Consider the following 17,177-nt stretch of genomic DNA (forward strand, 5'->3'; position numbering starts at 1 on the left):
CATTAAGAATAACAAAGAAATATTTGACACCTTGCACACGGCAGCTTATGGGGCGGATGGCAATTTTTTCGGCCGATGGTTGTCTTGACGGACTTTGAAGAATTGAACTCAGTTTAACACCTGCAGTGTACTACAGTGATTTCGCACAACAAATCATCGAAAATGCGGCTGCATCCGACTAAAACTATAATTCGATATATTTGAAATATCCAGTTCTCGATATTTCACGAGGTAAGTGGAATTTATCATTAGTTTCTTAGTAAATCGTTATTTTCATGATGTTATGCTAATTACGAAGGCGGTGTTTGTAGACAAAAGTACAGTTAAAACTTCTTCTTCTATAATTCTCTCTTTTTAACTGCCCAAAAATTTTATTGCATATTCTTACAGAAGAGACATTGCTCTTTAACCAGGATGCTGTTTTAGGATGCTAACTAATGTATCTTTAGCGATATTTTCCTTTAAAGTCGGCCATTTTTTTGGCACTTGAAGAGTAGCTCAATAGGGAAGAAATTAAAAATTTTGTAAAAAAATCAGATTTCGATCAAATTCCCATAAAAAGGTTCTCAACACAACAACAAACATTTGCTTGTCTCGAATAATGAGATTTTGTTCGGATTTGTAACGCTTTCTTTGTAAGGCAAATTCTTAAAAGTGTGGCCTAAAATGGCCGCTGAAAGCCCTCTCAGAGCGGTAAAACCAAGATGGTCGCACTACAGCTAAAATACGAATCGAACTTAGCTGAAAGTTATATTTATGTGAATCACTTATATAGACCATTCTTCTGAGAAAGTTTGAGAGATTTCATTTTTTCTCGTCCAAACGACGATAGTCGATATTTTACAGAGGACGGCTCTTAAATCCTTAGCTACATGTAAGAAAGGAATAATTGAAAGGATGTTGCAAAACTTCTACATTGTAACTAGTGTTTTGAGTCAATAATGCTTAGCTCGTATCACAAATGGGCATCAGTGAATGATTTGGGCTTCAAATCCAAATTTCTTTACAGTAGGATTTACATGTAAAGTTCCTGGTACCAGGTTCAATACTTTCCAGCACTTATAATTCGATGTATCAATGCTCTTTATCGATATACATAATGGTATATTGTATCAAACCAGAAGCATATAACCCCGAAGCGATTAGGTCTGTCGCAAAGCTGGGTTTCATTAGCGCGCGAGATTAGCCAATCAGAATTTACTTCCTAATATGGATACTCGCGACCATTGCGCGAGCCTCGCGCGAGTGCTCAGGGAAAAGCTGCTTCGCCTTGTAAACAATGTCATCAGTTCGCTGCAAAAGAAAATTGCAGTTTGTTGAGGTCAAGTTTGACCAAAGTGGGACCCTTATTCAATCCAAACGCCCTAGAGTGACTGCGACCGAAAGTCCCAAATGCAACTTCGCAAAATTAGGAAGTTCACGTAACGATCCGAGCGCAAATGCTCAAGAAAATTTGTCACTCCGGCAGCGAGGATATTGTTTTATCGCTCCGCGACCAGTCCAGCTGTGTGCAGAAAATTACCAAAAGACGAGTAATAACCCTGTAAATGGCCTTCAGTCGGACACTTCGAACATAACGGGGAAAGAAACGCCAATAAAGTCGAGCTACACAACATCCACTACGCCGATCCATTCCGATGTCTGCGATAATTGGATTCAGCGAGCTAAAAAAGTTGTTTCTGCCAAAGCTCCAGGATTTCAATTCACATTGTGGAAGGCTGGCCACGGTGAAGTATGTATGGTGTCAAAAGCTGACTTGTCTGGGTACGATCCAAACTTGTTAGCGAATGGTTGTGCTCCAGTGTGTTTACATGTTTCCTCGGACGGGAACTACGCCATTAAAGTACTCTTTCGTGATGCATTTAAAGGCGCACTTAAGGATGAAGGTGATTTGACCTCTCTCCTTGACATTATGAACAGCTACAAAATTTGTCCTGGCCTGAAATCGCCACCAGAGGTCAACTCGGATTTGAAACGGACATGGGGATTCCCTTTCCAAAGAGTCGACAGCCATAAATGTTTACTGCTACATCTACCTGGCAACAAAAAGCAAGTACCTCAGGCTCTGCTCTCTTTGATGTATGTACAGATTGCAAGAAACTTTACTGGAAACTGAGTAATATCGCGAAGAAGCGTCGAAGTAACGGAAGAAATCGTGTGCAGAAGTCTTCAACGTGTAATTGGAAGTTCCTAAGTCCGAAAAGTGCAAAGAAAAGAGTGCGTAATCTAACGGCGGATGCGCGACGACTAACGAAGGAAGTGGAAAGACTGAGGAAAAAACTTGACGTTTCTCTCTCTCCTGAGTTGTCTGGTGAGATGAGGCAAATTACGTCCAAAATAAGTTCACAGTATCACGAATGTTTGGACGATATTTTCGAGGAAGCGGAAAAGAAAACGAAAGGAAAGGGCGGACTGATGAAAGAAATGTGGAAGCAGGATGTGGACGACAGAAAGGCCTTTTGGAAAGATCAGTGTCGAAACGGTAGGCGTCAAAACTTTGATTTTTCCTGTAAGTGTGAAATTTTAAAAATTTATCTCTATGAAAATCACGGTATTTTGCTTTTGGGAACAAACTGTTTTATCATTTTCTCTTTTATCAGTTCTTATATATTTACTTAATCAGAATTGTTACATGTACATCCGCTTGCGTTACAGAATATTATTGTTATCTAAAATAAATTTTGCCTCCCAGAATTTCAGTCAACCTTGCTCTGCTCAGAGTTTAAGAAAATTTCTTATCGTCTTACTTCTGACCGCTTGTTTAAAAGAGCCACTGCAAGTAACACTTTGATAACAGTTAAATTTAGGCCTGTATGTTTTGGTCACGCAATAACAAAAGAAAAAAAAAACATGAATTGTTTACAAAGTGAAAATTTGAAGAAATAGCTTTCATAAATGGCAACCCGTAAACCACTTTTTCAGTTTTTGTTCAACCTAAGCGATCCTATTTTTTTCCTCATTTAAATTAGGAAAGGGAAGAACTGGTAATAGATGGTCTGCAATAACATACAGGATTGCACTGGCGGTGTTCACCCGCAGTCCAGCAGCATATGAAGCACTAAAAAGCTATCAGATTTTGAACCTCCCATCAGTGTCTTCATTAAAGCAGTTCACTTCTGCAAACACCCAAGCGGCTGGTTTAAACCTCCCACATCTGCATGATGCAAAATTAACATATGCTGCATACAAAGTGGAAAGGAAAGACCAGGGTTTTCCCAAGCCTAAGGATACAGGTGTACTTGTTTTTGATGAGGTGAAAGTGGTGATGAAAGTCCACTGGAATAGTGCAAACAATGGGTAAGACTGTTTTTTTACCAATTCAAACTAGTAGCATGGTAAAATCTGATCAGTTTATTAGCTTTCAATATATAAACAGAATAATTCTGGAGGAGCATAAAGGCATTAAGGGACTATATCACATGTTGGCTCTTGATCAACAGTCATTAAAAAAAGACTAATCAGTATGTCTGGTTAGAAAACATATTGATAATAATTTATTGGACATAGTTTAACTTTCAAGAGTGTAGATCAGTGTGCATGGCCAATTTAACGACAATGTCAGGTGGCCCTCAGCAGGGTTAGTTACTGGAAGTTTGAAAGTACATGATGTATTTATCAGACTAACCTCTTTTTTGAACCTTTAAGGTTTGTGGGACATGCTATGACTGCTGATGACATGTCATCACTCCAAGATGTTTATGATGAACTCCGTGCACCCAAATCAGTCAAAGCATCTTACATCATGCAGTATTTATGGCGTGATCTGACCAGTGATTTTGACATAATCGGGCCATATTTCAGCAGTGGCGGAGGCATGGAGTGCAAATATATCATCTCCTGCCTGATGACCACAATACATTCATTCCATATATATGGTTTTAAAACCATGGCTGTGGTTTGTGATGGTGCCAGCGCAAATCTAAAGGCCATCAAATATCTAACCAGAAAAGAAAGTGGGGCCTATGGAATCAATGAAAATCCCCGAGTGGACGACCCTCATCATGTGAAGACATGGATGCTAAATCCTTGGACCAACCAGAAGCTTTTTTTCATTCCTTGCCCATCACATCAGGTTATTTCTATGTTACAGTGCAACGAACTCAACCGGGGTCACCGAAAAAACCGACACTTCGAAATTTAAAGAAATATTCTTGTTTTTGATTGGTTTACAAACTACCAAAGCCAGACTCCTTTGTTGCAAACGTGACCTGTGATTGGCTTATCAATGTTGGGTGGCCCCGGTTTAGTTCGTTGCACTGTATTTATTTCATACTAATTATGTTCACCATATACCACAATATTGCTAAGCAATTAATTCAAAATGTGAAATTTTATTTAAAAAAATTATATTTGAAGTTTCCAGTGCTTTGCCTTGAGCATCTTGTTTTCCATGAATTCAGTTTTACACGTTGAAAGTTTAAGGTGTCGCTTATTACTCTTGGTCTGAGTGATGGAAAGTGCATGCAGTAAATATGGAGACAGCATAATAATAGCACTTCCTTCCACTAGCTAACCCAACCAGGACTCAGAACTCTTATATGATGAGCTGATCAGTAGACAAATTATTGCTTGCTTCGGTATCATCTGATTTTGTTTTATGTTAATAAACCTCATTATCTTTACCTCTGTTTGAAATAAATTTTCCTGTTTAGTTGAAAAGCTTGATTGCAGCACTTCACTCCTCTCGTCAAGCAAATGGTAGCCGAAGAAAGGATTTCAATTTATATGGAGTGAAGTTTGGATGGCAAGTCATTAAAGATCTGTGGAGGAGAGAGATGGCTAGAGCAAAAAATGGTAGAATGCGATGGGTGCCACAGCTATGTTACAGACACGTCTACAGAGACTGTTGGACAAGGCTTAATGTCAAACCAGCAAAAATCATGCAGGTTCATATTTGAATTAGAAAGTTATGTATAGAAATGGCAGTCATACATTTGTCGATGAGCACAACTTGTGCAAACCATGCATATAATTTTGTTATGCATGGATGCAAGAATTTCATTAGTACATAAAAAGGAATTCATGTTAGACAAAGTTATGCACTTCATTATTTTATAATGTAATTGAATATCAATGTATGAAGTCATTAAACCTTTGCATACAACATACCATCTTAAATTGGCACCTGCTTAAGCTGTTTCAAATGATAGTAACTGACAACTACAATTAATAATAAAAAAGAAAGAAGACTGGTATTGTCAGTAATAATGTTATTTTGAAAAATTTACAATTTCTTTAAATTGCAGCAAAATGGAGTTATTGCTGAACTCTCTGAATACAAGGAAAGTAATCCACCAGATGCTGAAAATGTTGGAAAGACCATTGAATACCTAGATGCTTGCCGCCAGTTATTTGAGAGGGGTATATTGAGTCATGAAAAGATCACAGATGAGCATTCCAGTGTTTTGCAAAACATGTCTAATGGTTATAACTTCTTTGTTGGCTGGGCTGACTATGCCTGGGAGCAAGGTAGACTTCCATTGTTTAAATGAAAAAAAAATTAAATGTCCATAATTTGTGACAGCTTTCTCATTGACAGATTTCCTGTTTTCAATCTATTCGCATTGTTTAAAGAATAACCATTATGACAGTTCCTTCATTGACAGAATTTCTGTTATGAATCTATTGTACACTCAAAGACCTCTATAATCTTTATAGTTTCTATTTGTTCAAAAAGGAATACCATAAATATTGGTAGTATACACATAAGTGATTGTTACAAGACAAACATCAATACAACCAAGCAGCTACATGTGTGCAATGTATGTATTTCACGCTTGTTTTGATTCAAATCACTTGTCAATTTACAGAGCCAAACTTGACTGCTTCCAACCAAAAAGGGTTTCTTGCATGGCAGGTAAGTAACTTTTTTTCTATCAAATTATTCAATATTCAGTACGTATCATTATGACAGTGAAGTTGTTTTTTATTGGCAGAGGCAAGTTTAATAACAATTAAAAATCCAAATATCAACAACTTGCTAGTAATAAGCTTGCTAGGTAATCAAGCTACATGTGGAAGAATTTCATAATTCAAAGGACATTAATTTTTAATGAAAATAATTCCATGTCAAGTTGTTTCCCTCTCTTTTTTTTTCCCCAGAATTAGAAGCTAATACAAAACCTTTTTATTGTTCCCTACAGACGTGGGATTTGACAAGACTTATGTATTATGGCTTCACTGAGTTCTGCAAACACTTTGTCAGTATCTTCCCAGGCTACTACATAATTGGCCTCTCCGCTTAAATGGGAGTGCACTTGAAACTATATTCAGTCAGCTGAAATTCAATATGAATGGCCAGTTGTCCAGTGTCAATTACTCAGCAGCGCTTACAACACTGAAGTTAAAACGACGCATTCATGGGTAGAGGGGAAAGTTTGTCTACAGAAAAACACCATTATATGTAAGAGAAATTTCTCTAAAAAGAAAATAATGTTCACGTTTAGAGAAATTTATCTTTCATACAATTGTGTGAACACTGGGTGATTACAAATATTATCTATTAAGCTATATCAAGGTCAATTTGGTCAAATGTAGACCAAATGGCTTTTGTTATGATGTGCATTTGCTCACATTGAAGACAAATATATCAGAAATTATGAAACTAGTTTTTTTTTTTTTTTTTTTGGGGGGGGGGGGGGGGGGGCAATAATGATTATATAATAGGCCATTTCCTGAATTGCTTTGGGCCTCTATAAATCAAACTGAGGCTAGGTGCAGTCTTTCCTATGAAAAGAAGTCTTCATTCACATGTCTTTAAAACTAATTTCAATAAGAAAGATTATGTATTTGGCCTCACTTGGACAAAGAGGCTCAAGTAACTCAGAAATGGCCTTTTTTAAAAAGGAAGTGAGATTCTGATTTTAATTTCAAGTACAGAAACAAAAGCTACTTGTATCTTTTATATAAATATATATAAAAAGTCAGCAATGTTGTGCAATTCATATTTGTTGACTACATGCAAAAAGTTATGTAAATCCAAGCAAATTATTTGTAAAAAATTGTTCTGTATAACTGACTGAGGTAACAGGTACAAACACACAGTTATATGAACTTGAGCACGAAATATCTTTTAAATAAAGCAGTAAAAGGTATTTTATTATCCCACATGCTTCCTGCTAGAATATACATTGTAAAAAAAATAACCATAATTTAAATTGAAGATTTAAAATGATTTGATGATTTGAAAATGAATGAAGATTGTCAACAGCACTGAGATAATCAAATATTTATTTTTCTGAAAAGTATGTTGCAGTTCATGAATACACAACCACAATGGTTAACTCTCACCATCATTACATACTCAAATAAAGTGCTCTGTCTATCACACTACTCTGTCTACCACTACACTAATAATATTTTATTATCCCACATGCTTCCTGCTAGAATATACATTGTAAAAAAAATAACCATAATTTAAATTGAAGATTTAAAATGATTTGATGATTTGAAAATGAATGAAGATTGTCAACAGCACTGAGATAATCAAATATTTATTTTTCTGAAAAGTATGTAGCAGTTCATGAATACACAACCACAATGGTTAACTCTCACCTTCATTACATACTCCAATATAGTGCTCTGTCTATCACACTACTCTGTCTACCACTACACTAATAACTTCACTAATGTAATTTTCAGGGGTTTTCTGTTAGGGTTATTCCTAAGCTGTTCGATAACAATTCTCTAGAGGTTTAGAACTCCCCCTCTCATAAATAAATTACAGCTGGATATTTCATACTCATATACTGACAGATATGGCAGACGTTAGTTGTTATGGATATTAGCCATGATGAGTAAAGTTTGTTCAAACTGCACAAAATGTAAACCCAGACAGTTCTTTCTCTTATTTTGCAATATAGAAAACACTTTCATGGGAAAAAGACAATATTCTTCTTTATAAAAATAATAACCTTATGATAGTATGAATTTTGTGTTCTCGTTTTTTGACTGGTGTTTAGATGCGAGTATGTAAACATGGTTGTGACGGCACTATCATTGTGTTTCCTGGCACAATTTGGAAACACTTCAAAGCTCTTGCTAGACTCTTAAAGTAATTTTGATGACTTTTTTTTTTTTTTGGGGGGGGGGGGGGGGGTTGGCTATCTCTTCCCCCCTGAGCGTGAGGAAACATGGCAAAAGAAAGAAGGGCCACACTGCTTTGCCAGCCTTGTCTTCATTTGCTGAATTACTTTTGGGATTTATGTTTTACAAAAGCAATAGGACTTTTCCCTTGTTAACATAGCTTCATCTAAACATGAGGAGGGGTGGGTGAATTTGAGACAGATATGCAAACCAGAGATGCAGGTTTGCATATCTGTCTCAAATTCTCCTAACCCCCTTTGTGTTTAGATGAGGCTAGGAAAACATGGAAAAATTGTTTTAAATGCATCTGATGATTAGTTGGCAACCTTCAGCTTATTCCTTAACATAACTTGTCTGTCCTGTGTTTGCCTCTCATGATGCTCCTCCAGACATTTCTGCGCTCTGACAAATTCATTGCACCTGATGTTGAAGATTTTGCGCAATAGTCTATTATAGAGATCTGCTTTTATGCCTGGGGAAATTTTTATGCCAATGGATATCAGTGCTTCATTAAATTTCCTATTAATGCCACCGTCACTCAACACTTGTTGTTCGGCAACCTGTAACAGCCAATTTAATTATTAGTTAAAAAATCAGGAAGCATTAGTGACACTTTAACTCACAAGGCATGTTGAACGAACCAAGATCACGCAAATATCTATTTGTGTAATGCACCTGCAAATGTGTTAGTGTGTCACAGAGGAGAGATCTTTTTACTGCAGCTGTCTAAAGGTAAGGTTCTTATTCCTTTGAAAAGGCAACCATATACAGTGTAACCATGTTTGATGAGAAGAAGCATATGCCTCTGTGCTAACCTATTCAGGTACAAATTGATTTCCAATTCGTGGATACGCAAAGGTAAATGCAGTAGAGTGAATGGTTAAATAAAAAAAAGAAGTAAAAATAATGCTATTGATATCTCAAGCATTCGTTAAGAGGCCTAGGGGTGATAGTTTGCTTTAATAGTTCTAAACTAACCTTGAACAGTCTTCTACCAAATGAGTGATACCCATTTTGATTCACGACTCTTCCGAACACTTGCGTAAACTTTCGCAGAAAACAAATAAGTTCCACCTTCAAAACAAAAAAGTTTCCTTCATCGAGATTATGCAGAAAACTTGGGAGGTTTGTCTTTTCGTGATCCTCCATTTTCTCAATAGCGTCTATCTCCTTCAATATCATGTTCTTAAGGCTCTGCTTAGACCTCGAAAGTGGTTGGGCAATTTGTCGTAAACTTTTTTTCAGTTTCAACGCCGCCGCAGAACCTAGCTTTAAAAGCGAAACATCGTCCTCAGAAATATCAACACTCTCTCTAGCAACCATAACTGTTGAACTAGCTTCCTGACTCTCCCTAACAAACTTAAAACCAGCGCTCGCAACACTCTCCAAAATACACGACACTATCTCCTTACCCCGGGATGGAACTGCCTTCACTATTTCCTCCATATCTCCGCTAGCTAGCACCTGCCTAACTAACTCGTACCATCTCACCTGTATTAACGCATGCTTGTCAAACGAACCCTTAACTCTTTCGGAAAATAAATCAAAGAAATGGTCATTGCAACGCTTCACTAACCCACGAAACGGTCCACTTGCCTCCAGCACATCCACATCGGCTGGCGTGCTCGAATTAAAAAAAACCCCAAAGTTCGCTCTAGCTTCTCTGAAGATCCTTTCCACCACAACCTCTTCCGAAAGCGTTTTCCTGGCTAGACTGATCGAATTTATCTTCGCTCTCGAGAGTTTTTTGACGGTCTCTTTGCGAGCGGCCGCCATTTTGTTTGTTATGAATCCTTCCATATTTGGGCAAAAAATACATTCGTGCTCCTGATTGGTCGACTAATAAACCCCAGCTTGTTTCAAAACATTATAGCGGAATTTAGACGCTTCGGGGTTATAAGCTTCTGATCAAACAAATGCCTTGTTTTTAAAATAATTGATGAATAAATTGTAGTTTTTTTCCACTTCATAGGTTACCATAGCAACAATTTAACATGATAAAAACATTTCTTAAGGCCCACCTTCAGCCAGAAGGCCTCATGTGCACTTGTTATTGTTGTGAAACACTTCTTATGATGTGATTTCTTATTGTTCAGTCTTGCAGTCTTATTGGTTTATCAGAATATTCCTGCTTCAGCCTGAAAATCTTTGTATAATTTATTCAAAGAAAATCAGATTAGGCAACTATCGGAGCCTATTGATTTCTCTTGCTCCAATATATTTTAATATCTTTATGCCTAGCAAAAGATATTAAGCCCACAAAGTGCTTGAATTGTCTTTAGTGCTTTGTGTAAAAGTCTCATCGAGTGAAAGTCAAGGGTTTGGTTCCCATTTCTGAACTCCTCTGGGAGATGCAGCTGGAACATTCAAACAATAGGCCATTTCTGAGTTGCTTTGAACCTAATTTTGAGAGCAAGCCTTTATGAATACAGTTTTTATTATGTGTAGGAAAAGTAGTTTTCATTCTTATAATTATGTACAGCTAGTATGCAAACAAAAATAATTTTTGCAAGAAACTTTTTGGACCTAGCCTCGCTTTCATAATGAGGTTCAACACAACTCAGAACTTGACTATTAAATCCGTCAACATTGCATAGTTGTAGTCCATAACATAATACTCTATAAGAATGATAAACAGTAATCTTAAGGGTCCTTCATAGTCCATACAGCTATTTCAATTAACGTTGTCGGATCAAAATAAAGCTAAAAGACAAGACCGCAATGTTTTGTGGGGTTATTTTTTATGAATAATTTCATCAAAATCATCCCTGCACGTGCAGGTCATTGTACTGCTAATTACAACCTATTGTTTTCTCCAGGCATGACTGATTTTGATGAATTTATTCATGATAATCCCACGTAAACTTTCGGTCTTGTCTTTTAGCTTCATGCTTTGAACCGACAACGTTAGTTGAAATGACTGTATACATGTAGAAGTCAGTATTCGACACTAACGCTTGCCCGATTGCCCGGGGCAAGTAAAATGATTCAATGGGCAAGTAAAACGACGGTAAAAGTTGCCCGATCGGGCAAGCAGATGTTTTGCTCCTGTCCACAGTGTGTCCAGCAGGAAATAAAGCGAATTGAAAACTCTTTGCTGTCAATTTATGTATTGTGTTAATATGGGTACCTACCTTGGGATATTTTCATACCCATTAGCCGTAGATTGAAAAAAGATACATATTAGTTTGAACAAGATACAACGAAACGAGCACGAAACACTGCGCACAAAATCGTGGCCGCCATGTTTTTTTAACCCGCAAAGAATGTTGGTAAATTTACCATACCCAGGCTCCAAGCGGCCAAATTTACGCTTCGTGTTTTCCCGGGATTTTCACAGCGATCAAGTTGTTGAAATGAGTCTATTTCAGTTTGGGTTTTCAAGGAAAAAGCGAAAGAACGATGAAAGGGAATAAGAGAGGGAATAAGGAAGAGAAGTTGACGAAGTTGAAGAGGTTAGCTAAAGAGAAAAAGTTTGAGGAAGTCTTTGCACTAGAAAACTCAGGAAACTACGCTTGAAAGCAAGCGAGTTAGAAGATACATGTACCAAACCTTGACGAGTTATGACATTTTAACATTTTCCATGGCTTGAATTTAAGAAGGAGAAGACTGTGTATTGTAAATGTCAAAAACCAACTGTGAGTTCCCCAAATAAAGTTGATTTCGATTACAATGTAACGAGTTACCTAGGCATGGGGGTTGTCTTGACGCTTAGCTAAGGTTGGAGATGGACAATAAACAGCGAGCGAAGCGAGCCGGCGATTTTTTGGGCAACCAAAAAATACGCTAGGCAACAAAATATAGAGACCTGGTTGCCCAAAGGGCAATTTAGTAGGAAAGTTAGTGTCGAATACTGTAGAAGTACAGATGAAGAGCCCGGAAATTAAAGACGTTCTGGAGGTGATACATGTAGCTTATTATCACTTTCAGAATAACACTGATCCAATCCATGGCACTATCATGGCATTTAATGACATCTACAGTAACCTTTGACAGTATAGCAATAATTATGATTTACTTAATTCGAGTGTTTATGAACCTGCAGCTTACTCGGTAAACAGAACATTTTAATCCAATTGGCTTCGGCAATAGGAACAAACAGAGGCAATCCTCCTGGAAAGTCATTCAGTTTATAAAATGCCTGTTTGCAACTCTATTTCCATGAATAAGGCGTATAAAATCATGTCAAACTTATTAAACTTAAGAGTCAATGTCTGAGAAAACTGGGCAAAATCTGAAAAAGCTGAAAGATGGGGGTCGGCCAAATTATTCCATACTAACATCATAGATAGGTTAGGTGGACTTATGGATAAATTTACTAAAGTTTACTCTTCAAGTGTTTTGGTATAGGAGAAATGAGATCCACTCTCCATCACCCCCTCAGGTCCTAGTTTTTCTGTTAAATTTGACCCAAATTTGACAGCCAGCAAAAACTGTAAAATTTAGCGAAGAGAGTTCGTGTTTTGTACCTGATATAAATGGTCATAGAACTTCTTGTAAAAAGCCAGCGATATGCGAAATAAGCAAAAGTCACTCTACAACATTTAGTTTTGGAATACCTATATTTCGCATCTGCGAATGAGCAAGAAATTAGCCATTTTCGAACTCACGCAGAACACACAACTAAATCTTCAGCAACAATCGGATGCTAAAACCAAACACTCTTACCTTCCCTTTATCACAATCATCAATAATCTTTTTGGGCCATTCAAACAGCAAGATGCTTCACCACCTCCATTACTCCTATCACTCGTTGTCATGTACAGCACGACACGACGCAAGCAATGTGCCGATTAAGCCGCTCTTGGATTCCACATTGGATTTCTCCACGGTTAAATATATGCAGTTGACTAAAGTGGTCCCAAAAAAATCAGAACCCCTCTCTGGCAAATTTAACAGGAGGAAAATTTTAAAAGAAATACGAACTAAACAGAACGACGCCATCTTGAGTTGGATTGCTCTCAAGGGACTGGGACCTACTTATTTTTACTTTAGGTAGGGAGGGGACAGGGAAGGACCTATCGCCGGCGCATTGTTGCTAGAAACGTCTGTTTGTCGCGATAAACAGCTCAAGATCTGAACAAATAATGACATGAACGAATCATGCTCAAACTAGAACCAGCAGAACCGCGCAATAGCGTGAAAAAATAACTTTATTGGAATTTTTTTGAGCGCGCGCCTTTGGATGTACATTTCCACCGTCAAGAAATCAGAGATGTCCAACTCCTGCGTTCTTCACAACTAGATAAAGCACGCTAAAGCATGAACAACTGGAATTGTTGAATTTAATAACAAAAATTGCAATGCCTTTATAAGAAAGTTTCCGTTTAGTAACTTCGAAAGAAGTACCGTTATTTGACACGTGTACTACATAACACTAGTAAAACAAATCTCTGTACAATGTATAAGCAAACTGATCACAGTTATTACTCAACAAATTGACCCTCCTAGGTTAATCTCTCTACTCGACACGCTCCCCTCTGAATTACTGAGGAAAGCTGAAATATGATCTCTACCTTTACCGCAAAGCAATCAGATTGGATGTGTGAAATAAGTAGAAACAGTGTCATGGAATTGTTCTACCTTTAAAATAAACTGTGTAAAACTAAAGATAACTGACGGAAAATCTGCGCTTGATATTTAGAAAAAAGAATTTTCCTTGCAGATCCCCTTTGGGTTGGAATTTCCTTTTTCCTATAGATAACTGCCTTTTCCAAGGTATGTTTGTTTTTGCTTCCGATCTTTTGTTTACTTATTTTGAACTTTGCTAGTTCCGTTGGTCTGTCAATGAACACATGTCGTGAAGCGAAATATTTACCTAGGAGCCCTCAGTGAATACGTCATTTGCTTTTAATAAAAGCGTTGGACTTATCATTCCGGCTTGTTATGTACACCAGAAGGCCCTTAGGACTATGCGCTTTTTGGTTATAAAAGCTGCTGTTGAAAACTTACACAACAAATTGACAAAAAATTAGTTTTGACTGTATTATCTGCGCTTTGATACCTTGATAAATATGATAGGAGACGGGAAGGAGGAGCTGCCGGACCGTCAAGAACGCTAATCAGAGAATAAACAAATAACATCAAGTTAAACGTAGAATCTGCAGCGCCTAACTCTTAAACTCTACTGGGATCATCACAAAATTGTCTCCGGGTCGAATAAATAAAGAAGTTATATATCGGTCCAAGGGAACAGTAATCTTACTATTAATTCAAAACATTCACCTTAAGCTTGTCCTCAAATTTTGAGGTAGCATCCTCCACTTTAAATCTGCTTGAATGGCCTTTTCGACAAGTGTTTATAATACACAGGGCTGAAACAATATTTGTAATGTTGATTTCAATTAAATGAGATGTTTGTTACACTGTAACAAAACAACGCATTTGATAAATAAGCAGAGATTTCCAAACTGATAAGAAACTACACGTTAGGTGAAAATATCTTAAGGTAACATACAAAGAGTAAATTAATTACCAAAAAAAGGTGAATTGCGAGAAAATAATTTAAATATTGGTTTATTGTACATACCGGATCCTATTGGAACTGAAACTTGAAACTCCTGGTATATTTCTTCCGACACCTGTTTGTTTACCCGACGAGGATTTTTTAATTTTTTTTTGCTTCACCTCTGTGAGATGGGTGAGAACAACTGGATTTTAACTTCTGGTAATGTGTTGTTAATTCGTATTTGTGCTTTGGACATTTCGCTGTCTTCCTCTGATAGAGAATACAATCCGGCGCGATTGAGAATAACATCAGCCTCGTTAATCCGTGTCCCTAAGCCTCGACTTCGATCGACTGACACCCAGATTAGTTAGATAATCTGTTAAATCCTTTCTGCATGGTTTTAGAGGAATAACATAAAGCTCATTTGGCGCGTATGGTGTTGGACCGCATACACTGGCAACTGTTGAAAATAAGCAGCTCATTTTGCGTTGTACATTACTTTTCTGAGAGCAATGTAAATACTGTCGCAAAAGACTGGAGCGAAGACCATATGTCACGTAATAAATGTAAATATGGTAATAACAAAATTGTCATAAAATACTTTCGTATGTGTATAGTCTCTTACGATATAAAAGAATATGACGTTATTTTTTCGGATTTTTTCCCTTTGTATTGAAACAAAATAGAGTTTCTGCAAGTGAATCTACAAACAAGACTTCCAACTGGGCTACGGTATTGTTTCTCTAAATTACTCTTGTGTTTTTGGCTCTTATTTGATTTGTTGTAATCCCGTCTTTGACAGTACAAGACAGCTTGACCCAGAAACTTCGCCTAATCAAAGCCCACAAAATGCAGATTAAATTTCAAACCGATTTTCCCTGCCCAGCAAGCATAACAACATGTAGGCCATTTAATAAGCAAGGAAAATGGTTGTAACTCTCATTGGTATCTTCATTTCCCAATAGTTTGTTATTCCTTGCCACTTACGGCCAGCCTTCCTTAAATCAAAAAGCTTACTTATGAAAAACAGCGTGGAACAATCATCCATGGCCAGCCTGGCTCCCTTACAACCAATCAACTAGTTCCCAGTCTATCCCGAGTGAACCAATTCAACATGGCGTCGTTTTGTTTATTTTCGCGTTTTCTTAATTTTCTTTCCGTTAAATTCGCAAGAGAGGGGATTTGACTTTTTTGTGGAACTAATTTGATCAACTGAATATTTTTAACTTAAGACAAACCCAATGCGAAATCCAGGAGCGGCTTAAACAGCACATTGATTGCGTCGTGTCGTGCTGTATATGACATCGAGAAGTAAGAGAAATGGAGGTGATGTAGCATCTTGCTGTTTGAATGGCCCAAAAAGATTATTGCTGATTTTGATAGATGGAAGGTAAGAGTGTTTGGTTTTGGCATCCAGTTTTTGCTGAAGTTTTAGTTGTGTGTTCTGCGTGAAGTCGAAAATGGCTAATTTCTTGCTCATTTGCAGATACGAAATATAGGTAAGCTTATTCCAAAACTAAATGTTGTAAAGTGACTTTTGCTTATTTCGCATATCTCTGGCTTTTTACAAGAAGTTCAATGCCCATCATATCAGGTACAAAATATGAACTTCATTCGCTAGATTGTACAGTTTTTGCTGGCTGTCAAATTTGGGTCAAATTTACCAGAAAAACTAGGACCTTAGGGGGTGATGCAGAGTGGATCTCATATCTCCTATACCAAAACACTTGAAGAGCAAACTTTAGTATATTTATCCATAAGTCCACCTAACCTATCTATGATGTTAGTATGGAATGATTTGGCCGACCCCGATCTTTGACCACCTGCCTGGTTTTCTCAGACAATAACTCTTAAGTGCCAAGGTCAAATATATTTTTAGAATTCAGTGACATTGCTACAACAAAAAAATTGCATCCAAGGAGGTAAGAGATCTTCCGGTTTCTTCTCTAAAGTAATTACAAGCTAAACAGTCTGCGCTTTTTCCATGTAAAGTTGGTTGGGTGGATTGCAAGGTAAATAATTGGCAGATTCATAATGGTACCCATATTGCACATACTGTATTTTCAAGATGAATCTCAACATCACAGAGTAATTTTTTTTCTGAAAACAAGTGTAAAAGTTATTATTACTTATCACTTAAGGTTGATGGTTGGCATCAGCATCAAACTGAGATTCAGTAACAGAGGTCTAAGAATGCACAAAATATTTAATTTTTGTTGCTTTGCTAGTCATGCCCTTTATTACCAGGAGAAACTCATAATTATTTTCTTTCACTAATGAAAGGTGCCCTTGTTTAAGAAGAACTCCAAGTGTTTTAAATTGTAACTACAGGTTACTACTGTTGTTGTTATTACATGTTGTTATGTTTTTTTGTTTTTGTTATTATATTTCCTTATTTATATTTTGTTATTAATATTTTGTAAGAAAATCTTTGTTTTACAGTTTTTATTATAGTTGAACCTGGATTGTCCAAACTCATCTGGTCTTGGAGGAATAGTTCAGGCCAGGGATACATGTAATTGAGTGTTTGAAGTAATATATCAAACACGAGAAGGTGTGTTTCATCAGATAACCAAACAATGAGAAGTAGGTTGAATAAACGAGGCGTAGCCGAGTTTTTTTTTAAACGACTTCGACGTGTTTG

General features: G+C 37.1%; 3 protein-coding genes across 3 annotated transcripts in view; 2 read left to right on the top strand and 1 right to left on the bottom strand.

Annotated features, from left to right (window-relative positions):
- The window catches only part of LOC146461512 (uncharacterized), a 190,709-nt gene that overhangs the window by 140,049 nt on the left and 33,483 nt on the right, over window positions 1–17,177 (top strand). The window lies entirely within an intron of this gene.
- Window positions 1,113–6,616, top strand: LOC146461516 (uncharacterized). Its single transcript, XM_085086887.1, has 7 exons — window positions 1,113–2,482; window positions 2,970–3,297; window positions 3,646–4,072; window positions 4,653–4,886; window positions 5,247–5,469; window positions 5,811–5,857; window positions 6,144–6,616. The coding sequence occupies exons 1-7, from the start codon at window positions 2,017–2,019 to the stop codon at window positions 6,243–6,245; spliced, it is 1,827 nt and encodes a 608-aa protein (XP_084943013.1). The 5' UTR covers window positions 1,113–2,016; the 3' UTR covers window positions 6,246–6,616.
- LOC146461517 (uncharacterized) lies at window positions 7,931–9,990 on the bottom strand. Its single transcript, XM_085086836.1, has 2 exons — window positions 9,064–9,990; window positions 7,931–8,645 (listed from the first exon to the last, which is right to left on the bottom strand). The coding sequence occupies exons 1-2, from the start codon at window positions 9,883–9,885 to the stop codon at window positions 8,400–8,402; spliced, it is 1,068 nt and encodes a 355-aa protein (XP_084942962.1). The 5' UTR covers window positions 9,886–9,990; the 3' UTR covers window positions 7,931–8,399.

The sequence above is a fragment of the Pavona decussata genome, unplaced genomic scaffold (assembly GCF_977016875.1).
Source record: "Pavona decussata unplaced genomic scaffold, jaPavDecu1.1 SCAFFOLD_198, whole genome shotgun sequence".
Taxonomy (NCBI): Eukaryota; Metazoa; Cnidaria; class Anthozoa; order Scleractinia; family Agariciidae; genus Pavona; species Pavona decussata.